A 26,622-nucleotide genomic window follows, 5' to 3' on the forward strand; every position below is an offset into this window, starting at 1 on the left:
AAATGTTATAAAGAGTTCGGTCTAGACCTGCTCTATTTGAAAAGTGTCCTGAGATAACTTCTGTTATGAATTGGCGCTATACAAATAAAATTGAATTGAATTAAAGCATCAATAAAACTAACACCATCAGACAAACTGATCAGCCTTTAGCAGTTAGCTAGTGTTTCTGTAGTGGAGACTAAACGTTAACAATGATCCATATCAGCAGTTTGAATCCAACTAAAAGCTCCCTGCACCAAACTCCCTTTAAGAAATATCACATTTTAACAATTCCTAACGTGTTCGTAACAACACGTAACTCTAGAAACACGAGCTAAAGGCCGTCATATGTCCACAGTCTGACTGTCAATACAGGATCAATATCATCCATAAAGATACAGTGTATACTGATCAATATCATCCATAAAGATACAGTGTATACTGATCAGTATCATCCATACAGATACAGTGTATTCTGATCAATATCATCCATAAAGATACAGTGTATACTGATCAATATCATCCATATATCATCTATAAAGATACAGTGTATACTGATCAATATCATCCATAAAGATACAATGTATTCTGATCAATATCATCCATAAAGATACAGTGTATTCTGATCACTATCATCCATACAGAATATAATAATGTAGTGTGAACTCAGCTTTAGTGCTTTATGTAAATAAGATTATCTGATGTCAGAGCAGCTGTAGTAAAACCACCTGAACTAAGGCAGAAGAAATGTGCAATCCCCCCCCATAATGAGATTGTTATCTCGTATGCGGCGTGGCCGGCGGCGTCTGTTTGCCACGATAAGGCTGTCAGCAGGTGAACCGGTAAATACCTCCATTAAGAGCAAAGAGATGATCTGTTTGTTCCCTGGAGCCACGAGAGAAACACTCTGAATCCATTCTCACACAGATAATGGCGAGATAAACATCATAAAGATCTGAATAATCACGAGTTTCCCCCGCCCTCTCTCCCTCACCCGCCTCCCCCTCCCTCACCCACCTTGCATTTTCCTGCGGTGGAAGCGCGGCGAGCCCAGGAAGCTGTTCTTGATGGAGTTGAGGCGTGTCCTCCAGGGCATGCCCCCGATGGAGGGGCTGGGCGGTGGCGTTGGGCTGGGCGTGCCGGTCGGGCTGTCCTTGGGCGTGTGCACCGGGGTGCCTTTAGGGGTGGGGAGAGGGCTCCCTCTGGGGGAGGGGTGGGGGGTCACCTGCGTGATGGGGACAGATTTGCCGTTGTGGTCAGGGTGGAGGTGGTGGTGGCGGCGGCGGGGCGACATAGGAGGCACGGGCGAGAGGGGGATGGAGAGCTTGGGGGGGACAGTGAGGGGAGGGTGGCGTCTCACCCGGGGGCTGTTGGGGATGCAGGGCGCCAGAGGCTGGCAGGGCGTGGACGGCTCAGATTTGGGGGTGTTGGGGGTCTGGGCTGTGTTGGGAAGAGGGTTGGACCTGGTGGTCTGCAGGGGCTTCTCGGACACTTTGGGCTTGGCGGGGAGGGTCTGAGTGCGGGGGTGCATGAGGGGGGACCCCATCTTTGGCTGGTAGGAGTTGGGCGTGCGTGGCCCCACCCCGTTAAGGCGGACCTCGGTGGAGTGGGTGGGGCTGCAGTTGGGGGACTGACACAGGTCTGGGGACTGGGGCGGGATGAAAAACCGCCGGTTGGGCTGCGATTGGTCGGTCATGCACCGTTAACACATGACGGCAGCCAATGAGAGAGAGGGCCGATAATCATTCCCATTTAAAAATAAAAAAATAAAAAAATAACAGAGCAGGAAATAAAAGAGGAGCGTGGCGGATGGGTTGAGAGGTGGAGCAGGCAGGAAGTGGTGAGAGTGCAAGAAAGAAAGAAAAACAGAACATGCGATTAGCACAGTGATCAGCCAATCAGGAGGCAGCAGTGGATCAGTGATCAGCCAATCAGGAGGCAGCAGTGGAGCATTCATGGAGCATTAACAGAGGGATGCACCGAGATCACATCGGTCCTCACTGGTACAGTAAAACAACGACACATTACATCCATTTTTCTCTCCTATATCGAGGCTTTTCATTATTTTCTGTCAGATATTAAATTTGGTGAAAGTTTGAAACCAGGAAGTGATCTATTTATATTTGAGCTACTCTTTTTATTTCAATAGAAACTAAACTAAACTAAATAGGATGATTGACTTAATAAAGTCAGACAGTGTTCAGGAATTTGTGTTTTCTAATAGCTGATTAATTTAATTGTTGGCAACTAATCAATAATCAACTAATGTAAACTAGAATGATCATATTTGATCAAATGTTTTGTCCAAAATTGTCCAAATTCTCAGATTTCAGCTTATGAATATTTTTGCATCGTCAACATTTTCAAATTTTTTTGTGATCAGATTAATCAATAATTAAGATATTTAGTTTCAGGGTCGGATCTGGAATTCAATCACAGATAATCACACATATAATAATATTTACTTGGAAAATCCTCCAAATGAAGATATTTGAACTCAGAAACATTATTGTGACACATTCGTAAAACATTAGATATAAATATATATAAAATATATACGTTTTATTTCCAATTCTTAAGATATTTTTCCAAATACAAGTCTTTCTCTTTTGAACTTATGCCAATCACATAACAGATCATTAAATGATATGTTAATATTTACGTTTTATAACATTATTTGTACAATTAATCTAAGTTAATGTGTTAAATTTACATTATTTCCCTGATACATCTTAAAACCAGGGAATCATCCGGACTTTAGTTGGTGCTCGCTGTCCGATACCTCGGTGCATCCCTGATTACCAGCAAGTGAACCAGCTCGAAAGCTAACGGCTTTAGCTTCGCCCTCCAGCGGGACAGCGGCCAGAGTTCATGCACAGTGCTGATGCACAATGCTGTGGGATGAATGATCTGATAAACACAGTCAGTCTCTTCTCAGAACAACATCAGAAAGCATGTGAGGACTTTACATGAGGTGAAACTGTCCGTTATCTCAGCGGACGGTGAGAAGGTGTGAATGGAAAATGTCATTTTAACCCTTTAAAATCACATTCTCAGTTATATTGTTCACATATTTAACAATGTACGACAAAAACATTCACAAAAACTCAGTTTATTTCCACTTTTATATCAGAATCCAAAATGTGACGCGTGCTCACAGCATGAACTAACTGATTTCAACCAATAATATTATGACATTCACCCATCTATCAGTCTTCTACCTTCTGCTACAGTAGCTGCCGTGAGTGTGCAACCGATTGGGGCAGTTTGGCGACAGCGGTGCCGAGGTGACTTGAAAAGAAGCTAACTGCCCCCGACAGTAATGTTTGATGCTGTCAGCTAGTAGCTAGTACTACTTACTTCTATTTTACTCTAAACACTTTTCTAAATAAAATATCTGACCACAAACAATTTGAGGCCGTCAGTTTTGATCAAATGTCACAAACGTGCTAATGAATAGGTGACGTCCATCAAGTTAAAGTTTAGTGAATTCGAACAACCTGACAGGAAAAAGGTTTATAAAATGTTCTTGCATGAGGCGTGATGACTTTGTAAACACCCCATAATTAATAAAAAGTGGACGGATAATGAGGATATGGTGTTTTTGGCCCTAACGGATCCGGTCCCACTTCATCTAAAGTTCTACAGCAAACGAATCTGATGTAACAAATTCGTGATAATGAAGCGTCTCGCTGTGGAAATCTGTTGTCATCAGACAGAAATCAAAGGACCATCCAGCCTTTGATTTATTTCTTCATTATTACACAGCCGGCTGTGTCAGAACTTCACCACAAACTTAACGATTTATGACGGTAAAACTAAAGCTTGAGGGATAAAATATAAAGTCTGAACCTGTATTTTAATCACAGTCCGCTCTATAGAGTTAGAGCTACATTATTAGACATATTGTCACACCGTAATTATATAATTATTTTAAAAGATATTAAAATACAGTCAGCTGCCACTTTATTCTAAATCATTAATATAAAGTAAAGTTCAGTAAACACCTCCTGAACATTATTCTAATTATACTTTTCTTCTTTCCCCTTTCTTCCAAATATTTTTATTTTGATAATATTTTTATGGTATTTCAACTATTTGTCCATAACTTATAACTGTAATGCTTAACTGGTTAAATAAATAGCTAAAAGCACCTGATAAATGGTTAAAATCAGCTAAAGATCATGGAAAAAAGTAGTGCATACACTTTGAAGTAGTTTAATTAATTAATAAATTGTTAAAAACATAAAATAACATTTTAAACATTTTAAATTGTTAGGAAAAAGGTTTAGATAATACACTAAAGACCTAAAGTAGCGGCTTTAAGTAACGAATAAACAGTCTAAATAGTTCCATAAAACGGCTAGCTAAATGGTGACAAAAAGCAGTGGATAAACGGCTGAAATGTCCAGTTTTTTCCACTCAAGCTGACCTAAAAATGTGAAGTTCAGCTGTAAAACTTTATAATATGAAGTTTGAAATACATTCAAACTAACACGATGGCTGTTATCGATGAAGAGGAACCGAACTGTGGGGGTACGATAACGAACAGCTGATCTAATTAACTAAAATATACAAAAACAACAGAATTATAATTTATTTTGACATCAGATCAGTTCCTACATTTCCTGTGTGTGTGTGTGTGTGTGTGTGTGTGTGTGTGTGTGAGCATTAACCAGCGGAGGCCAGCCAGTGAGGTGCATTGTGGGAAGGACGGAGACTCACCCTGGGACTGCTGAGAGGACTGGTGGACAGACCGGAGGACGCTCCGCTGATCGATCGCGATCTAAACAAACACAGATCAGTCAGATCAATACACACACACACACACACAACTACACACTGGTTCACACACAACAACAACAACCACAACAACAACAACAGGAACAAACACAATCCCCAAACAGCAGATTGAAGCTTATTTTGGTCTCAAATGAGGACAAATCTTCTGTTTGTTTTATCCATTAACTGAGTCAAACATTAATATTGATCGCGTCTTTTGTTCTGATGAGTTCGACCTTGTTAACGGGTTAGGGTTAGGGTTCAACGGAGGTGTTACGGGTTTAAAAAGACGCTTCTTGCTTTATTTCCTTGCTCACAACTTACGTATTATTTTTATGCATTAATCAGGTTGTACCGTAACTTAAAAACATAAATATTTGTTTATATTTACTCTGAAAAATAACCTTATACACAAACTCAATGAGCTCTCCGCTTCCCTACAGCGCCAACAGTGTCAACACTTCCCTACAGCGCCAACAGTGTCAACACTTCCCTGCAGCGCCAACACTTCCCTACAGCGCCAACAGTGTCAACACTTCCCTGCAGCGCCAACACTTCCCTACAGCGCCAACAGTGTCAACACTTCCCTACAGCGCCAACAGTGTCAACACTACCCTACAGCGCCAACAGTGTCAACACTTCCCTGCAGCACCAACAGTGTCAACACTTCCCTGCAGCGCCAACAGTGTCAACACTTCCCTGCAGCGCCAACAGTGTCAACACTACCCTACAGCGCCAACAGTGTCAACACTTCCCTACAGCGCCAACAGTGTCAACACTTCCCTGCAGCGCCAACAGTGTCAACACTACCCTACAGCGCCAACAGTGTCAACACTTCCCTACAGCGCCAACAGTGTCAACACTTCCCTCTCTCTGTATCTACGAAGTTAACTAACATTGAGGAATCGTGCTAACCTTAGCTTGCTTGCTCGCTAACATTATTGCTAGCAAAATACTGTTTGTTTATATTTATTTCACACATGTAAAAGAAAAACAGAAAAACAAGACAAAATAACATTAAAATGAAACAAACAATAACCATAAAAACTTAACCACAAAGTCCGAAGTCAAAGCTAACGTCACTGCTCGTGGAACATATCGTCACATTGGGTTTTAGCTGGTTAACGTTAGCTCGCTTGCTAACACAGAAGAATTGCTAGCTAGCTAACGTATCAAAACACTGGCTAGCAGTTTGCAGGTTAACTGTCGGCTGGGTTGCAGCTTTTAAAGCTCTATAATTTATATATTTAATAATAATAATAATAATGTATGAAAGGCGTCTGTGGCAACGATCGACCTACAGACCTCAGACTGTGTGGCACACACACACACACACACACACACACACACACACACACACACACACTGATTCCTGTTCACATTTAACACTCAGAACATGAGCAACATCCTGGGTTAAAGTCAATATATCTATAAATAGTTCAGACATGTCAGCATTATACCACACACACACACACACACACACACACACACGGCTGCAAAATTCATTAGCACCGTTTCTTTTTTCTCTATTTTTCATTTACGAATCATTAACTTTCCATATCTGTCTGTCTCTCTCTCTCTCTGTCTGTCTCTCTCTCTCTCTGTCTGTCTGTCTTTCTCTCAGACTTTGAGATTTAATTGTCCAAAGACAATTTGGCTTTTGTTGGAAGTGAAAAATGAAAAACAGTAAATCATAATTAAATAACACAAACACACACACACACTCTCACACACACACACACACACACACACTCTCACACACACACACACACTCCACACACACTCTCACACACACACACACACACACACACACTCTCTCACACACACACACACACACACACACACACTCTCACACACACACACACTCTCTCACACACACACACTCTTACACACACACACACCCACACACACTCTCTCACACACACACACACACACACACACACACACTCACACACACACACACTCTCACACACACACTCTTACACACACACACACCCACACTCTCACACACACACTCTCTCACACACACACATTAGTGGCGTTCATTATCGCTCTTTTCATTCTCACAATAACACATTATGTTTCTCTGATCGTCTTCACTGAACAAACACATGAACGTACCAATGAGCTCCAGCAGGCTAACGACAATCAATCACTGATCAATATCTAATATTTAAATATATAATAAGGAACATTTCCTCATTAGAATATGATATATAATATATAAACACTGGAACCTGTTAGCTTTAGCCTCAGACTGTTAGCGTGATACACTCTCTCTGTATCTACTGTGTTTAACTAACAGGAAGTGCTGCCGGCTCACGATGACGCTCCATTAATGGCGGCGAGGAGGCTCTTCACGCTGTCACACACTCCACAGACGCATTAACATGCAGCTCATTAACTGTGACACCCATCCAGTCCACAATCAGGAAGCTACTCTTTGAATCTCAAAATGAATTCACGGCTCATCGTCGTGCCAGCGAGGCAGCGACACAAGCTCCGTTTTATGGATCTCCCCAATTAGACGATGAGCGAGATATTGTCTGCATTCCTGGCAATTAATTTATGCTAATCTCCATCCGCGGGCCGCGGATACATCGACAAGCGTTGTTTTCTTCCTGGGGCAAGGTCAGTCGCCGCACGGGGAGGCTGGAGACGGCTCGGATGATGAAAATGACCCCTCCCCATGCTGCACTGGCACAAACATAAACACACGGTGGGGGGGAGAAGATGGGAGGAAGGAAAAGTTGACCTAAAAATTCTCTTTGCCCTCGAGGGTTGGGGGAGAAAATTCTGCCTCCTCTCACAGAAACACAGTTTTAATGTTTAATTCACCCCGAGGATGGAAGTTGGTGCCGTTTGGATCCGATACTCAACACGTTGTTGGTGTTTGGCTGTTTGCATCCTGGTTGCATCCATCCACACACCGTAAACAGCGTTTATTTCTTTAAATCACTGAACTCTGCCTTTAATTCCTTTAGCACTAAACGCTTGCTCGAAAAAGAAAAACCATCAAATTCTCCTGAGTTTCATTCAGCAAATTTGACCACTAACAGCTGGAATTATGCGCCGCCATGACACTTGATCGATTTACGGCACCCAGCGTACAGACAGCGAGTCCTTATGGACTAAAGGAATATAAATAATGGAGGAAAGCTCAAGTGGACGACCCGTTGGGCTTTAAGAGGTTTTATTTGTCCAATAAAACGTACAGCCACACCAGGCTAGTAAAGGAGACCTGCTTCTATTTGGGACTCTGCTTGTATTAGAAGTTTTATGGTATATAAAGTTGGACGACATGAGCAGCTCTCCAAAAGGTAAAGCATCTATATCGCCCCCTGGTGGCTGCTGTCTCCATGTTAGCAGAAACAAAAATCTAAATTCAAATAAATGTTTCCCAGAGATAGTTTCTGTCGTTCTTATCACGCTGATGTTTGTTCAAGTGTTGCAGAAAGACGGCAGTATCCAGATATTCTGGCTTCATTATTGATCAGTGGGAAGAAGTGGAGACGTTTATCTTTTATATGTCCATGGTTTGATTCCAGCTGGTGACCTTTGTCCTACCCCTCTGTTTCATAAGCATATTCTTTGGTTGTGAGTTGATTTTCGAGACATTTCAGGACACTGACACTGAATTCAAGTTAATCGTGAGACATATTTTTGTAAGACAACCGGTTAAATTGATGATTTTCTGTGTTTTTCTGCAGATTTTTTGTAGTGTAAAAAACCACAGGCGCTGGAAATCAAATCAAATAAAAAGTCAGGCATAATGAAAAATGTTTTTTTATAGATTTATATGTGTACACTGGTATTTATGGCAGACAAGAGGTTTTGCTTTGGTTTTGTATCCACTAAAATTATAAAACTCATTTAGCATTTCGCATTACGTCATTATATAAACAGACTCTCACATATTGTTAGATTTTGTTAGAAAGTTTTAAGATTTAAAAGTCAGATTTCTACAGTAAAGTTTGTTCAGATGTCACTGCTAACAGAAACTTAAATAACATGCTACATTAAACAGTGAAAGACAACGTTAGCAAGCACTGAATGCTAACAGAAAGAAAACTAAAGTCATGGATGGTAACAATGAAGGGACAAAATGGATCTGACACTACAAACAAACGACGGACGGAGCCGACCAATACCTTTCTTCCTTGCTGCAGTTAGCGTTTGTGATATCCAAGCTTTTACTGAAAACAGATTTGCTAAAAAGGGGGCAGACAGAAAATCAAGAGACAGACAGAAAAGGCAGTCACATAAGGGGAATCCTAAAGTACAGCATGCAGAAAAAACAAACCCTGGAACAAATCCAGCACCGCAGAACGAAAAGAATCTCCAAACTCTCAACATGCACGGAAACCAGAGGACAGAAACCAGGAGGAGGAACACATTCATGGGTCATGCTCGAGTCAGCGGGATGTTCAGCATCCTTGCGGTGGAGAAACGACCTCCTGGAACTTGTTTACGCGGTCTCATGTTCGACTTTATTATCTCCGCTGAGTCACTCATCAGCGAGGAGACGCCTTCAGAAACGTAACGACACAGCGGATCAGCCGACCAGACTGTGACAGGAAGGACTCTGGGTCATCCTGCTGGATTTGTGAAGGGTCAGAGTACTGTGCAGCCAACGGGTTTTAGTTCAAAAAGAGAAAAACTAAATCTGGAAACGAGCTGTTTCCTGACTACAATTTATACAGAGGAACAAAAAACAGAAAACGACTCGTTTTATGTGAGAAAATACAAATGGAAACTGAAAAAACTATCCATATTCTGTATTTTATTTAGAAATTAAAAAATAAAAATTTAAAAACTACCAGTTTTCTGTATTTTATTTTAAAATTAAAACCAGAAAATGAAAAAAAAGGTTTTCTGTTCTGATGAAATGAGAAATCAGGAAGCTGTTTTCGGATTTCGAATGAACATGGCGCTACCTCCAATGCTGTATCCAGGTCTCTTTACACAACCATGGTCATAAAGGAAGATCCTGCACAGCAAACCTTTAACTTTATGTCTCTTTAGTTTAAAACAGAAAAAAAAGAGCAGCAGGACCTCGAGGACGATCCAGATCAACCGGACGGGACCAGCCCATCAACAGTTGGTGCTGTAGCCCCAAGAGGAGAGGCAGAGACCCGAATAGGAGCCATGCTGCATGGAGCTTTTACATTCAACCACACACAAATGCAAAAGATGCAGAATCATTTCCTGTATATATTTGTATAGAAATAACTATATATTGTTTATGTGATTGTATTTTATTTATCTTTTCTGTGTGTAGCATGAAGGAACTAAAGACTTTAATTTTGTTATGCAGCCTTGTGTCATATAATGTTGATTACATTTCCTTGATTAGCGTTAATTCATATTAACTTTTAGTGAGCAGCTTTAACCTGAACTCTCCCTCTTCCCCCTTCTCTGTACTGAAACTGGTGGAAACTATCTGCTGCCGAGGCCTCAGGTCCACATAAAAGTTAACATTTAAGTCCACATTTAAGTCCTCATTAAAGTCCACATTAGAGTCAGACTTTCATGTGGATCTGAGCTCCACTCGCTCTGCCTGTGACTGACCCTGAGATGAAACTGATGTGAAATGACTGCGTCTCAGTTTGAAGGCTTTAAATGATGAAGATTATGAAGGATGTCAGAGCAGATTTATTGCTCTGCTTTTGGACAGCTGACCTTTAAATGACAGTTAACGGAATAAATTCATATATAAATACTGCAGTGTAAGTTCCGCTTCATTAGCAGAAGAGGTCTTAATTTGGTTAAAAATGTGAACGAAATACAGTTTAAAATTGTACAGAATGAGGATGAAAGCAGTTCCTGCAGGAGGTTTAAAGGTAAAACTAAAAAATTTTTTAACAGATTTCTGTTATAATTGTGCCCTGCTGACTGCAGTAACAACGACCTATTAAACACAGATTCAATGCAAATTGTGTTAAATCCTTCAACTTTATTCCAGCTGCTTTTAATGTGACGTCAATCTTTTATATGTTCATGTTTCCTTCTTTTAATCTTTCATGTTTAATCTTTTATTTAGTGTTTACTGTATTTCCTCTTTATGATCAGTTTCACGTTGTTTCGCTGCCGTACTTTAATCCCGTCTGTCGGTACCATGCTGTTGACTCAGTAGAAGAGAGAATAAAAGTCTCTGTCCTTCAGTACATATTCAGATATTTACATTTAATGAAAATGTAATAATATTTATAGATCCAGCTCAGAAACACCTCAAAGACCGACTGCCTGAAGTTACTCAACTCAACAAACACAAGAGCCCTTAAACAGGGTTTTTATGCTCATTAACTTCCAGTCATCAGTCCGTTCTCAGACTTGTTGGTCTCGACCGAGTGCAGCAATATTGTTTTTTTTTAAATTAACCTTGAAAACAAAACCATGAATGAAGTGAGCTTGTTCAGAAGTTTAACTCCACCCTTCAGTTCTGCTGGCTTCCTCAAATTTAATAAAAGCTTTAGAGACCTGCAAAGGACAGTAACTTTAAGGGTTGTGATGAGCTGGTAGTCAGAGCTAACAGAGCTAACAAAGCTAATGAGCAGCTGCTGTCAGACTCTCAGGGTCCGTGCTGGAAACACAGAGTTCACTAGAGATTTTACAGTCACTAGAAGCACATTCACACTGTTTGTAAAAGTTTCTGTCTGCTACCTGTTCATAGCTAAGCTAACGTAGTTGTAGCTGAAGTGGCTGTGTTGTAGTTAATTGTTTTATATAAATGTCTGACGTAAAGTCATCCTAAATGGTCGACTCTATGTCAGCAGTAGAGGGCGTGTTGGGACATTTAAAGTGCAGATTTCCATATATGGCTAATAATGTCCATTTTAAGAGCAGCATTGATGTGTGTCACCACAGTACAGTCATAGGAGGACCTCTTGAAAGCACCACAGTAAATTAGTAACTGGACTAAAACATGAAGGAAACTTTTATTAGATTATACCCAAAGCTACAGCGTGCAGTTTCTTTTGTTCGTGCCACAACTTGAAAAAATCCAGGTTTGGCATGCAAGATGCACAAAATGTACAAACTAATAATTACTGTTCATACCTAGAATAAAACTTATATTCTGTATTTTTGATGCTGCTTTCACACATTTTAAATAACATTCTGACTGTTCAGGTTACAACCTTTATGCACCAACTTGCCAAAATACATGTTTGGTTCACAGCCTCTCGGACTGCATGCTCCATGCACACTTTACACACACCAACCTGACAGTCCCGCTCATGCATTTTAATGTAACCAGAGCTGAGCGCGCACTGTTGGGTCTCCGGCAGAGTTCACGTCAGGTCTCGTGTGATATGAACTGTACGTGTTGAAGAGAGAATGATGCGTCATGTATTCAACCGCAGTTCAGTGGAGGAAGGAGGGATTTACAGCGGTGGACTGACATTGGGCGGAGGTCGAGGGCAAACAGACGGCGTGTGACATGAATTTGATGAAGAGCTGCTGAGCTGAACCTCCTCCTCTCTGAACTGGGATTAAATACATAATTTATCATAACCGATAACAACCGTCATCAATTAAACTTCCTGATTGACCTGTGTGTGTCAGACGTGTTCGTTCATGCTCATGAACACACGTGCAGAATCCGAGCAGCCTCTTTCTTACCTCTGTCCGTGGGTCGCCATGTCGATGGCTCGTCGCACCGGTACGGGAGATCCTCCCTCCGTGACGCTCAGCACCTCCATGGACTTCCTCTCCGGTCTGCGCTTACCGTGACGGCTCAGCATGGGCGAATCCACACGCTTCCTGGGAGGGTCTGCTGAGCGACGTCAGGGGTCAAAGGGCACCAAAGGAAAAACACAAGCACAAAAAACTAGTCAGAAAAACAAATCTCCAAAAGTAAGGAAAAGTTTTTTATCTTGATTAAAAGATAACTAAACACCAAAACCAAATCTGGACTTTTTAGAGCCATGTATCTGAATTCTACATATGTTTTTTTTGCTTATAAACCAAAGTGTACTGAATCAGTCGGCTGTGTTTGGTGGAGTTCTGCTGGACTGGCATACCAATCTCATTGCGGGGCGGCAGGTTCTGGTCCTCGTGGCTCGGGTACCTCTCCTTGCGGTCCAGCAGCAGGAAGTAGATCATCTTTTCCTGGTTGTCCCTGGAAACAGAAGACAGTCAGCCCGTTCGTTAAGAGCGGGACAGTGTGATGCTCCATCATCACAAGACATATTAAATAGAAGAATTCATCAAACTGACAATTTCTCAGCCGTCTCACATATTTCATCCCGCCCTCCCTCCCTCTCTAATCTGCTTCCTCTGTGGTTTTATCGCCTCCCCCATCCTCCTCCTCCTCACTCACTCCTCAGACAGCAGGTCTTTGGTCAGTTTTTCCTTGTCTCTGAAGCATCCCAGAGAGTGCATGCTCTCCAGGACGTCGGGGTCGATCTCCTCGGCCGCAGCCAGCATCCTGATGGCCACCTTCCTCGGGACGGGCTGCTCGGGCTCCGGCTCGTTCTTTCCGGCTCTGAAACACAACATGTTAGCGGTGAGTGGCAGGTTTAAGCCACATACCCAGTAGCAGACTCAGGACCATGGGAGATGGGCCTTTTGTGCTGCCGCCCCACGTCTGTGGAATGCCCTCCCTGACACCTTGAGGGCACCACAATCCACTGACTGTTTTAAAAAGGATCTTAAGACATTTCTTTTTTTAGCAAAGCTTTTGGTCCCTTTAAGATGGTTTTCTTTTTTTTTTTAAAAAACCTTTATTCTTTTTTATTCTTTTCTCCTTTTCTTATTTTTTTTAAAACTTCTTATCTTTTTTTGTTTCTAACCTGTAGCACTTTGAGATTTTTTGATGAAAAGGGCATTATAAATAAAATGTATTATTATTTATTATTATATTGGTATTTGAACGCACAAAGAAATGTAGACTAAGATGTAAATTAGCTGGCAGCCCGACTGGTCGCCCACCCAGAGTCGAGGTCTGTCTGTTAAAAGGAAGTTTTTCCTTGCCGCCATCACCAAGGTTGCGCTCAATGTGGGAACTGTTGGATCTCTGTAAATAATTGTATAAGGAGTACGGTGTAGACCTGCTCTATTTGAAAAGTGTTCTGTGGCTTTATGTACAATATCCCCGAATTTGGTTGAAATCCAGAGTTGTGGCCCATTAACTGCATCAGGGCCACGCCTTCAAAAGTCTGGTAACCAATTATTTAATTTATAAGAAGTGATAAAGCTATATAGTGTTTAGTGTTTATACATATATATATCTATGTAAACATTAAACTATAAGTCTTGTTTGGATTCATCTAAATATATTATGCACCGATTTTGGTGAAGATTAGATGAAATTGTGCCAAAAGAAGCAAAAACGGACGGTGTTTTTTGTAAAATAGAATAAATTAAAGCACAATAAATCTGTGGGGCTTTTCCTTATCATGCTAAATATGGTCGTAATTACAGGGTTAAAGCTGTCAGTGTACAAAGTGATATTCAACATTTAATAAAATATCAGTTTGCTGATGTTTGGTTGAAACCCAGAAACAGTAAATCCTTCAGAGATCAGCGGGCCATCAGGAGCGGTGCAGATGTTCTCTAATGGACCAGAAACTGCCTTTGATGAGTGAATCATTATTATTCTTTATTACCTGCAGCTCACTTAATGTGGACACACAGACACAGACAGACAGGAAATAAGTGACAGGTGGATACTTACAGGTACCACGTATGCTTCTGGATCTGCTCTAACTGTAAGAGAAATCAAAGGAAATAAACATTAATTATTCTTTTATTCATAAGTGAAACAAACAAGATGCTTGTATTGAAATATATTTACACCAAAATGAGTTTTATTTTGTTTCTGTCCACTTTGAATGACGCTATGTTACAATGATATGCAAGTTAAAATTACCGTTTTTGTCTATGGAGTCTGGTGGGGAGCCACAAGGATTATCTAACAATGTGGTCACTGCAGCTCTATCTGCAAATATCTCACATCTAACTCTTTGAATTAAGGGATTGTCTGAGATGTTAGAGCGACATATAGTTGTGTATTTCGTTGTATGTAACCTTTAATTTACCCTCCTGACAAGCTGCTATGACTGAGCTAAAACATTCATTATAAGACGAGCAGATGCTGCAGCTGTTATTCCAAAGCTCAAATAACTGCAGACAAAACACAAGTGAAAGCACATTATCTAAATACACCCTTTTGTTATTTCCGTCTCTATTATAAGCCAAAACAAATCCTTGGCCTGAGATGAAAGGATTGTATGCCGAGCACAGAAGCTGCGGGGCCTTGTCATGGTGCAGTTCTGCTAAATTTATCCTGCGCAGTCCCTCAGGCAGCCGACTGTACGAAACAGTCCACTGATGGAAGATTTCAGCCCTGCCGGCCGGTGAGGGGAGGCGAGGAGCTTACTGTGAGCCTCTTGGTGGCGTCCACTTCGATCATACCGCGCAGGAGGTTCTGACAGTCTGGAGGGATGAAGTGGGGCATGTGGAAAACTCCCAGCTTCACCTTCTCCAAAAGATTCCTCAGGTTGTCATCGTCGAAAGGCAGAGCGCCCTGGAGGAAGAGGAGGGGAGGAAGCACCAGAGCATTATGGTCACTGTTCACCTGGACGGTCACGATTCACCTCACACAAAACCTTTAACCCAAAACTCAAGTTTCTGGTTCTGTTCTTAAAGTTTTTACCCATTTTGAATCCATACTGTATATCTATGCTCCTTTGTAGCATGCTAACAATGCTAACTAGGCTGAAACATTAGCATGGTTGTCTGGCCATAAAATGTATATTTTATTGTTTCTAATTAGGCCGAAATGTTGACACAGATTAGCTGTGAAACATCTGAACATTTCAGCCTAGTTCAAGATGATAGCATGTTTGTGGCCAGAATAAATTGGTGAAACTGACATTAGTCAACTTTGTCCTGAAAATCTGTGTCAGGGGGTCAAAACTAAATTATATTAATATGATATAACATTAATATAATTATCCACTGGAGACTGTGAATGTGTTTTTTTTGTCACATTGGCAGAAATGAGCCTCTGTAGTTGTGAGATCTGATGAAGGCATCAACCTTCATCAGATCTCACAACACACTGACATCCTCCTGTTGTCCTGTAAATGGACGTCAGGTGTTCACTGAGATCTGGATTTTGACAAAGAGGAGCAGTTTGTGAGATATCAGTCATCAGAGTCGGTGATGATGAAGCAGTTTTGTGTCGCAGCCAGCCGGCCGGCTCCTGCTCTCCAGCTGGGGAGCAGAGCCGGCTCAGAGCGCTCAGTGACGTGATGACTGATACCGTTTCCTCCTCGTTGAGAGCCAGATGGCCACTGACACTGCGTGGGTAATCAAAACAACACGGGTGGAGAGATTTATCTTCACATGATGACTGCTTTGTGTGCTCCGTCTTAATCAAGAGACGAACACGCGTGTGCACATAGTTCGTTTAGTGGCTCCTCACTTGTCACTGTCGCATTATAATGCTGCTGCTGACGTTTAGAGCCTGGAGCACTTTAATCTCTTAGCTTTTATCATTGGGTATCATGTTTGTCTGAGTTCACTATTTTTAAAAAGGAATTCCTCGTCTTTACTTAAATAAAGCAACCAGGCAAAACAGGCAGAGGTCACACAGCTGGCAGAGGTCAGATGGCGCCACAAATTCCTCCTTGTGATGTTTTTCTAACATTTTTAATACAAATTTTTGTTTGTTTTACTAATGGAAGCGTGAAATTCAGTCATTCATAGTCGTATTAATCGTTAGATGCTGAAAAGAGTCGAAATTCACGCGGCTACGTCTTTATATCTTTATGTAGTTTAAAATCTGGAGTCTGCAAGCGGTATTTTATTTTGAAAGTTAGTCAAACTCCATTCAGGTATTAGAGGATTGTTGCAACACGGACCTTTTCTCTTGTAACACAGGAAGTCTCTTACCGCTGAACTGCTGGATATGCTAACTGTGCTAGCTGGTATTAACTAGTTAGCGGTCCTATTAGCTATTCTGTACCCGGACTGGGAGCTGGAAGGACAATGGTAGTCCAGGGGGACCCAGTGGGGAATACTGCCAGTAAGCAGGGCCCGAATGAGCCACAGAACCGGAGCAGGTGTAGGCCACTGTTCAGATTTAAATATATTTAAGTAATTAAATTAATATCGTAAATGTGCAGCCGTACTGATTCAGACTTTCTACAGTTTTGGAACATTTAGTCAATAAATAAAGACATGTTAGTTTCTGTCGGGACCGGGCTCATTTAATTTATAATGTGCCTTTAATCTTTTATTGGAACACAATGTGTTTGCAGTATCTCATCTTTAATTTAACCCCGGCTGCTGTAAAGAACGCCGGCTGCTGCTGACAAGCAGACGTACAGATGTTAGATGGACTTTATGGAGTGACCTTCAGTATTAACAGCACTCAGAGTTCCCGTCATAAAGTGTGTTTGGATGTTAACCTTTAATTCCCAGGACAGGTGCTGTTGTCAGGTAGTTTATTTTGTGCTGAAACATTTCAGCGACCTTTCTGTTCACCTTGGATATTCTGCTGGGAACAAATAAAGAGTTCATTCAGCATAAATATCAGGAACAAACTCTGCAGCACAACCCAGTGAACAGGTCTGTCTGCCCTAACTCATAAATTATAAACAGAATAAAAGAGAAACCAGTCCAGTTAAAGGAGTCCTAAATATTACTTTTAATTTCAGAATCTCAAGAATCCTTAAGATATAAACTGTAGGTGACATTATAACTTTCTTAGTAAGCTAAAGAATTTAGCCTGATAGCTAACTTAGATACTCTTTTAATTACCTTTAGCGAAGGTTCAAATATTTAAATAGGCAACGCTTGCAAAACCACTGTTTTCTTGTGGTACAGCGGTTTTTAGACGCGTATTTAAACTAAACTTTTTAGCACAAGTTGTTCAGGTTCATTACTACTTCCTTCCTGTTTTGGTTAGCTAGCTAGTTAGTTAGCTGTTGGATGTGTGAGAGCTACGTAGCAGTGGTGTATAAAACCCAGGTAAACTCTCTTATCACTACTTTAAAATGAAACCAGAGTTAACTCATCTAGAGCTCAACGTCTGCCTGAATCCACTTTCATTATCACCAGGCCCCAGTATTTAAAAACTTTGATCTAGATCACAACCATCCACATTTTGCTCAGATAAAACTCATTTTGTAGGTTTTTGTCCAGTTTTTTTCCACATATGATCATCCTGATCCAGATAGCACAAGATCAGGATCACAGAATCTAGATCTGTAGTCTTCTGATAGGCCTCCATCTGTCGTTTGTATTTTATATTATGTCTGCAACTTCTAACCAGTTCATCCTTGAGTCCAAGTGGATGTAAATTCCTTCCAGACGTTCCTGAGATATAGCGCTCAGGAAGGATTAATCAGACGGACAGACAACCCGAAAACCAAATCCTGGAGCTCCACAGACGGTGAATAATAAACTTCTATCGGACAGTAACACCTCGTTAGCACCCCCTGGTGGTACGAACGTTAGCGCTCTGGTGTTTCTGTGTAAAAAAACATTTCAAAAGTCAGTTTTCGAGGCTGCTGTCACTCACCACTAAAAGTGCAAACAGGATGACTCCACAGCTCCACGCGTCTGCTTTCCTGCCGTCGTACTTCTCCCCCTGTTACAGACACACAAACACACTCACATCATAAACTCCAGTTTCCCAAATCACCTCCGACTGCAACGAGCCGTGGCGCCTCACTTAATAGAGAAATCCAACCATATATGGATGTTCCTTCCATGTAACATCAGCAATTTGAGATGCCGACTGCACTGTGGGGGTTATTTTAGGATGTTTGAATTTTCTTTTTCTGGTCTCCCTCGTCTGACTGTGTGTCAGTTATCATTTCCTGTGTTTCCCACAGAGAGAGACAGGATGTCAAGGTGCTGAAATTAAAGTCCAGGTGAAATGAAAAATGTCATTTTAACCCTTTAAGATCAAATTATTATATTATTCCCATATTTAACAAAAACATTCACTAAAAACTCAATTTATTTGTATTTTTATATCAGAATCCAATCATTGTGTCTGCCTGTAAAACTAAATATAGTCAGCATGAACTAACTGATTTCAACCAATAATATCAATCATTCACCCGTCAATCAATCTTCAACTTTTTTTATGGAGAGAATATTGTTTTCCCTCTGACGTCCTCCGCTAACTGCTAATGTAGCTGCTGTTACCTAACTTAGAAACTTGGAAATTGGTTGGTTCAAGTTTACATAAGCACAAATCACATTCTGTTTGACAAAAGAACAAAGATTAGATTTTAATATAAGAGTGCAAAAATATTTATTTAAAAAAAGTTTTAGTATTAAATGTTTAAATAAGGATACAATATGACCAGGGATGTGATGTAAATTGATTTTAAAAAAGGCATTTTTCATATTATGTGGGCTTTTAAATATTAATTTTACTGTAAAATATCAGATTAAAATGAGAGAAATAGCTGTTTCAGGCAGATTATGTAACCAAATACATATTGAATAAACATGCAGAGTCAATCTATTTGTATATGTAGACATAAAAACAGAAAAAGGGGATAATTGAGGGCAAATATACAAATACACAACCAAGCATATTGGAGTTATTAACCTTAAAACTAAACATCCATTTTTTAAATAACATAAACTGAATCAGGAAGCTTTATCTGTGTTATGTGCATTAGATACTGCGTCACAAGCAGCTGTTCTTTTCACTGTGTTTAAAGTGTGTTTCAGCTCAGAGGAAGAGGAAGAGGAGGATGAATGGTCTATGGTCGGAGGACGGAGAGGTGATGTAAGAGCCATTGTGGCGAGAGAGCGGTCGGAGCTGCTATTACTGTATGAAAGAGAGCGAGCACTTACCCTGATAACCTCTGGGCAGGCGTAGTGCGGAGATCTGTAAAAGAGGCAAACAGGCGGTCAGCAGTCGACACATTACACAACACTACACACAGGAAACAGCCAGCAGCCACCACCAAAGAAGAAGGAGAGACCAGGTGAACCTCGGCACGCCCTCCTGACGTCTGAAGAAACCACTTTCCCCCGAAAATAAAACTTTTATTGCCTGATGTGGATTATTTTGTCGTTAGCTAAGTGAGTGTTACGTAACGTATAACGGCCTCCAGGCTCCAGCTGATGCTTCATCCTGCTGAACAACATGTGACAGCATCCGAACACACAATGTCAGTGCAAACAACACGAGTCCTTAAATCATTCACTTATAGGGAAACATCATTATATCTCAACCTGGACCTGGATGATGTTTCATGTTTTTTAAATTGGTGCAGATTAAAGCGAGAGTGCCGTAATCCTCGCCGTCAGAGTTACGTCCATTAACAGCGTTTGATTTGGCACCGACTGGTTCACATTGTTCAGCTTTGCTTAATTTTGAAATGAGAACACACAAAATTGGGAAACTAGCTGTTTCCCAACCACCGTTTATAAAGTCATTTTTTAATTTCTCGAACAAAAAAAAATTCCATTAAAATATAGTTTTTCAATTTCAATTTTTTGTATTTTGTTAGTTGATGTTTCTGAGTCAATGAGAGCAGATTGTGTCTGTAGACTGAAGAGAATCGGTACAGAGTCTCAAGGATGGTGGACATATGTCCCTTCCTTAAAACAGCTGTTTTTTGAATAGAGTTTGGTGTGACAGTGTGGAGCAGAGGGTATTTTAAAGTAATTATAATAATTTCCCCCCAAAACAACTAGTAATTGTTTTGTTTTCTGTTTTTTATTTAAAACAGAAAACAAATTATGGAAAAGATCCCAACAGAGCCCGTTTCATTAAAGAGGAGACACCAGATACAGTTGTTACACTGCTGTGTTCAAAGCCACCAGACTTCATTCACAAAAGCAGTTATTTTACACAACTAACACCCACAGCTCTCTCAGCAGCTTATAAATGACTACATTTGAATCCCGGCGGATCCTGATTGTATATTATTCATTATGTAGTCTCTAAAAAGCCCGGTCTGAAATCAATTACCCACTTACACTCCCCTTCCTGAGCTTTTGACCGTGTTTACTGGGTGTGATAACTGCTGACGATGTAGACACACTGATAGTTTCACAGGACATAAATACAACAGAGCGGCGTCCATCTGTCAGATTACTCTTCCGTACTTTATGAAGAACCTCTGACGGATCTCGTAAATATCTCGCATGAGTAACAAGTCGGCGCCTCCTCCACTCAGTGACGTTTATTAAATGTCAGTCAGCGCGCCTAAAGCAGGAAGGATGGAAGTTTTGCTTTGGTGTAATTAGACTGCAGTTAGTGCATGTTGACACGACTGTGTTTGAGTAGTTCAGATCGACTGGTTTTACATACATTAGCATAATTAAGTACGATGTTGGCGCTGATGGAGTGTGTGTTTACTCTGCGAGCTGTGCTTCGTCGACACGCCGTCGGAGGAGTCGCGCTCTCTGCTTCATTTGTTCTGATGGATCCACACAGACGAGTGTTGGCGCTGCGCGATTGTTCGATTATTCACCAGATGTTGAGCTTGTTCCAGTTTACATCGGAGGCATTTTTTAACTTTATGACCGCAGCTCCAGTCGCAACTCGTTACTGATTTCACTTTAACCACAGTTCTCCTCTTCCTCCTACATCACTTCTGTTCTTTATTTTCTTCTTCAACTGATCAACTGATCTCAAAGCATGAAATTCCACATCGATCAATCAGCCATGGGATTGATCTAACAACGTTATTGTCCATATGCTGCCATGTTGTCTCAGAGGTTTCTGATCAACACAAACAACCCTGAGTGAAATCTGAGTCAACATGAAAACTGTATATAAACATATTGATATTGAATCTGTTGCATTATTTCTGGGTGTATCTGTGTCTGTATTTAACTCCCAGTAACTCCGTGTTCTTCTGTGTCTCTGTGCTTTTTGTGCAGCGTTTCTGAGCCAGAGGAGTCGGGCTTCAGCTGTTCCACATGACTGCCTGCATGAGCCACCGGTTGGCCCGCGGTTAACTGTTGCGAGGGGGACACATCGGACCGGCCTGAATCCTACAGAGCTTTCTAAAGCCTGCAGAACAAACAACCAGTAGCTTACACAACAGAGATTTCTGCTTTCCATCCTTACACAACAACCCACAACAACATAACACACGGCTCACTAAAGGTGGGCTGAGGTAAGCTCTAACAATCAGTGTCTACCTGTAAGGTGGGAGGGGTTGTTTGTACCGACCAATCCACAGTGAGTTCTCACGTTTTAAAACATTAATACCACCAATCACTGTCAGCGCCCTCAAGACTTCAGATTGATGTGGGAGAAAGTAAAAGCTTTTTATGTCTTTATTTCTTTTCAGGATTCTTATATTGAGTCACAGATGGTCCGAGCAGGTTGTCAGCTGTAGTGTATGTGTGGAGAAAGACACGATGGACACATAAAATCTAAAATAAAGATAAAAGAGGAGACAGAATGGACACAATAATATAAATCCTCTATGATATAAGTCTAGAAAATTGATAGAATTCATTGAAGACAAATCTTATAAAGCATTCATGGTTAAATTGCTCACTATTCCTCTGTTAGAGTTTAATGTTGTTTAGGACTAAAAACCAATGTTTCACTCACCCACAGCTGGTCTCCAGCAGACTGTCCCCGACCTGCAGAGACGCCATACCAAAGTCTGCTATCCTGATGTTGTTCTTCTCGTCTAACAACAAGTTCTCGGGCTTCAAATCTCTGTGGCTGCAGGACGACACAACAGGAAACACAGGAGAAAGAAATCAGAGACCACAATCCCTCACAGGGTCCGGTTCTCGTACCTTGGGTGTCATTACCAAAGCAGTTATTTTCTTTATCTGTTAGTTTGTGGATCATTTTGTTATTAAAGGTCCAGTGTGTCACATTGAGGAGGATCTATTGGCAGAATATAATATTCACAGGTATGTTTTCATTAGTGTGCAATCAGCTGAATATAAGAATCATTAGAATCAGGATGTGAACTACAGGGGAGCCAGGGGGGTTTCCATGGGTCCGTTTTATGTCCCTTGAAGACCTCGACCATAAATGTAAAGTCTCATTTGTCTTAAAGAAATTTGGACTCTTCTTTACTCAGAAGAGTTCTGGTTTCCCGTCCACTGACATCCTTCCAATCCATAAGTTTCTGTCTACGAACCTGATGACCATTTTGCTTTTGCTCTGAGTTTCATGTGAACTAATATCTGAACAACTGTTGGCCCTCTGCCTTAAAGCTTCAACCTCTGGAGGTAGTGGGGGGGCAAAATGGGAAACAATTAGTCCCGAAAGCATTCAGATACAGTATCTCCTCTGTGGTTGAGGCTACTTTATCACAATCCAATTATCAAGAAGTGAACACTCCAGGTGTAAAGGAGGTGCGGGTATCAGAACCGACTTTTTTTTACTCATAATGCTTAAAGGAAATGCTTGACTCTGGTTGCATATCTCATCGGATCATCGAGGAAACACACAGCGCAGAATATATTCTTCAAAGCTGAAACACTTGAAGTGAAATGCCGAGAGTCAGACGCAGAGCTTCTTTGATGTGCAGTTGCTCTTCGACACCGGGCGCAGCAGCCATGCGTTGAGGAGCTAAAGGTGCTCTCGGAGATGAAAGGAGATCAAGAGCTGCTGGACCGTCTAAAGTTGCCCCCGGTGGCAGCTGATGAGGAAAAAGGATGAAGAGGAGGAACGCGGGAGGGAACCCTGTTGATCAATCATCCAAACTGAGCAAACACTCCAGTGCTTCTAGGAAAACCACTTCATAGAAAATTCTTGGAAAACAAACTATGTGCTGCCTGTAGTGGATTTATTTTCCCACTGTGGGTGATATTTACTGAACCTGCTGCGAGGAAGCAAAAATACTTTTCAAATTAGTGGAAATTTACTAAGACGACGCATGTGAACCAGCTGCAATTCATCTAATCGGGGTCACAAAATAAATCCTTTCTGCTGCTGAACTATTGGTTGAACGGACATCAACACTGTTAAATATCTCTGCAGGGTTTAAACAGTGAACTCAGTAACTGCAGGAAGTTGTGACGAGAGATTTGGATGAATTTTGAGCAGATCATTTCCTGTTTAGAGAACTTTTTATACAATTTTCTGTCTGTATTATGTAGTTTTTATTTTTTTTAACAATCATACAGACTTAACAGGCTTCTTCTTTTGACAAATTCAGTGTTTTCTTGTCCCATTGGTTTCTGTCACTTTAGGTTGTTCTTCTGTATCCGGACATCTAGCTTCATTTTTGCACAGTGGGAGGAAGTAGAGATATGACGTCCATCTTTTATATGTTGATGGTCTGGTTCTTCGATACAGTGCTGGTTGCATGTTAGCATCGACTTTAGCAACAGTTTGCAAACCCACAATATAGCAAACGTTAGCTTCATTACTTGCTGTGTCTTTGTTTGCTCTATATCATCATATACAATTGGTCTGGTTGAATATTTTAATCTGACTGGCTGCATGGTGTCCATTAAAGCTGCAAGATGTAACTTTTTAAAAATCCCAGCACTAGGAGGAGCCAGAGGAACCAGATGTTTTCACAGATTATCTGTCTCATGTTCTACTGTCAGGATAAAGTGAAAGTTTCATTTAATATGACAAAAAATTGTAGTATTTGTACAGTATTTGCTTTGTTCCATCTGTACATAAAAACGTCTCATTGTCAGGTAACGAAAACACAACAATTACTATTTTCAGGTAATTAAACACCATTAAAAACATACATATAATAATATTATATTCCATTTCTGCACACTGGACCTTTAAATCCTGATCCTCGACACCTCGTCTGGCATTGTCGTGGTATTGGATTTCTCCAGCTTTGCTTTAAATAACGTTCTTTTTGCGTACAACATAATGAGTCTGATGCTGTCAGCTTAACAAAAACAGCAGCAAGTGTATAAAAAGTCAGTGTGGGAGGTTTTCGGTAAAACTTTTAAACTCCTCTGACAAGATTATTGTTGTATTATTGTATTAGTGGAACACAGTGAACTGGAACTGCTGCCGCCGGGGGGAAACAGAGTCAGAACTGAGTGAAAAATAACAGCAGGAGTTGTTGCGTTTCTGTCTCGTTTCGCCTTGTTACTGCCTCTTTTTAAATTTGTTAAAGTGTTTTCATCATCTGAACTATTAAGACAGTCCATCTCTCTGTGTCCGCTCTCACTATATTCTCTCCCTTTGTGTCTGATTAAGAAGTGCTGCAGATCCACACACTTTACATTTCAGCACCTATTTGGCTGATTTTTGCACCTCCAGACATTTTGTACAAGCCCACAGCTCCTTTTCCATTTTACCTGCACCAAATCTAAAATCTAAAGCAACTGTGGAATAAATATATAAAACGTGTATATATTTGATGTCTGTAAAGGTAGCGAACCATATGGAGTGGCTGTGGCAGAAGTCCAGGGCTGAGATGATCTGTCTGAAGAACTTTCTGGCCTCTTTTGGTGTTAACCGGCCCTTTTTCACCAGGTAGTCGAACAGCTCTCCTCCGGACACGTGCTCTAACACCAGGTACCTGCAGGGGAAGAGAAACAGGTCAGATGTCTTTTAACCAGCAACTATTAGCAGTAAAAGTACTGAAGGACAACAGATTTTCCTTCTTTCGTATCTGTCGAAGGTTTGCCTGCTGTACGACACGTTGAGAAAATCCACCCGACTTTGTTCGCCTAATAGAAATCAGTGAGCAACATTTCAGTTCCTGAAATCTTACTGCAGAGTTCAAATGATGATCAAAAATGAAAGAATATACCAGCAAACAACTGAAGATTCAGTGGAGTCAAACAGTCTCATCTACTCTGGGTCTGTTGTTGTCTTTGCCTTGTTTATCTCAACGGTCTGAAACTGCTGTTTTTATCATCTACGTCGGTGAATTAAGGATTTATTTCTACCAAACCAGAGTTGGTGATTGTTGGAAAGACTAACAGAGACGCTTTTGGTGAGTTTGATTTAGTTTCTGTCCACTTTGAATGAAGTTATGATGTTTTTGTCTATCAAATAATAACAGCACTTTTCTGCAAACTTAAGCCTGATTATTTGTATTATAGCAGTGTTCACTTGTATTTATAGGTCATTTAATTGTTTTTACAGTGTACATATCTTTATTTAACATTAAAAAGACAATTGCACAAGATTTTAGGTCAAATTAAAGCTAAAAACTGTATTTTTACAGTTATTTCCTGAAGCACTATTGAGTCCAGAAAGAAGAGAGTTTAATTGCTCCTGAAAGTGAAAGAGGCATTAATGAAGCAACTGACTCATAAACTTCGGAGTATTTGGTTTCGACGTGTTGAAGTTACACAGTTCGTCTATGTGGAATGTAAATCCTTGAGAAAATCCCCCAACCCGCGTTGGTTCGTTGGTTTAAAATGTTTTATCTATCTCCTCCGTTCATCCGTCTCAGGGACATCTCTGATCCTCGGCCTGCGTGGGGAGCCGCCGCCGCCACCGCTGCCTCCCCACGGACTGATTTATTAGTAGATTAAGGGATCTGCTCGAGCGTTTACCTGTCAGAGCGATTTAAATTAGAAACGTGTTCACTTGTGATTTGTGAGTGTGAAATTTTCTCTGCTACAAACGGTTTGCGTCCGTGATGACCACCAGTCCCCGTCCTCGCTACATTAAGAAAACAAATTCCCGCTCCGTCTGACAGCAAGGCCTTTATCAATTATTGAACAGCGCATTAAGGCATGCCACTGGAGCACAGCCGCCACACGCAGTGGATTAATGTATACAACAAAACACGGGTATACATTAAAGCGCCGCAGTCGGGGGGGCAGGTTAAGGGGGGGGGGGGCAATAAAACATTTCATGCTTTAATAAAATTGCTGTATGGAGCTACAGTAAAGACAGTCATGTTGTTTGTCAGCGCTTAAAATCGAACCAAAAATCTCCTTTATTAG

General features: G+C 41.0%; 1 protein-coding gene across 10 annotated transcripts in view; it reads right to left on the reverse strand.

Moving 5' to 3' along the window:
* LOC127351325 (serine/threonine-protein kinase BRSK2-like) overlaps window positions 1–26,622 on the reverse strand; it is a 122,348-nt gene that overhangs the window by 12,550 nt on the left and 83,176 nt on the right. For 3 of the 10 annotated variants that reach the window (XM_051378774.1, XM_051378769.1, XM_051378771.1), the window contains exons 4-15: window positions 25,098–25,238; window positions 22,325–22,441; window positions 19,597–19,630; window positions 18,299–18,367; window positions 15,146–15,292; window positions 14,441–14,472; window positions 13,085–13,249; window positions 12,786–12,883; window positions 12,385–12,538; window positions 8,913–8,972; window positions 4,705–4,765; window positions 997–1,657 (exon numbers count right to left, since the gene is read on the reverse strand). In XM_051378774.1, coding sequence (XP_051234734.1) covers window positions 997–1,657; window positions 4,705–4,765; window positions 8,913–8,972; window positions 12,385–12,538; window positions 12,786–12,883; window positions 13,085–13,249; window positions 14,441–14,472; window positions 15,146–15,292; window positions 18,299–18,367; window positions 19,597–19,630; window positions 22,325–22,441; window positions 25,098–25,238 — 1,739 coding nt within the window. The remainder of the gene's footprint in view (window positions 1–996; window positions 1,658–4,704; window positions 4,766–8,912; window positions 8,973–12,384; window positions 12,539–12,785; window positions 12,884–13,084; window positions 13,250–14,440; window positions 14,473–15,145; window positions 15,293–18,298; window positions 18,368–19,596; window positions 19,631–22,324; window positions 22,442–25,097; window positions 25,239–26,622) is intronic. The other 7 variants (XM_051378776.1, XM_051378770.1, XM_051378775.1 and 4 more) reach the window with 7 other exon arrangements.

Source organism: Dicentrarchus labrax, unplaced genomic scaffold (genome assembly GCF_905237075.1).
Source record: "Dicentrarchus labrax unplaced genomic scaffold, dlabrax2021, whole genome shotgun sequence".
NCBI lineage: Eukaryota > Metazoa > Chordata > Actinopteri > Moronidae > Dicentrarchus > Dicentrarchus labrax.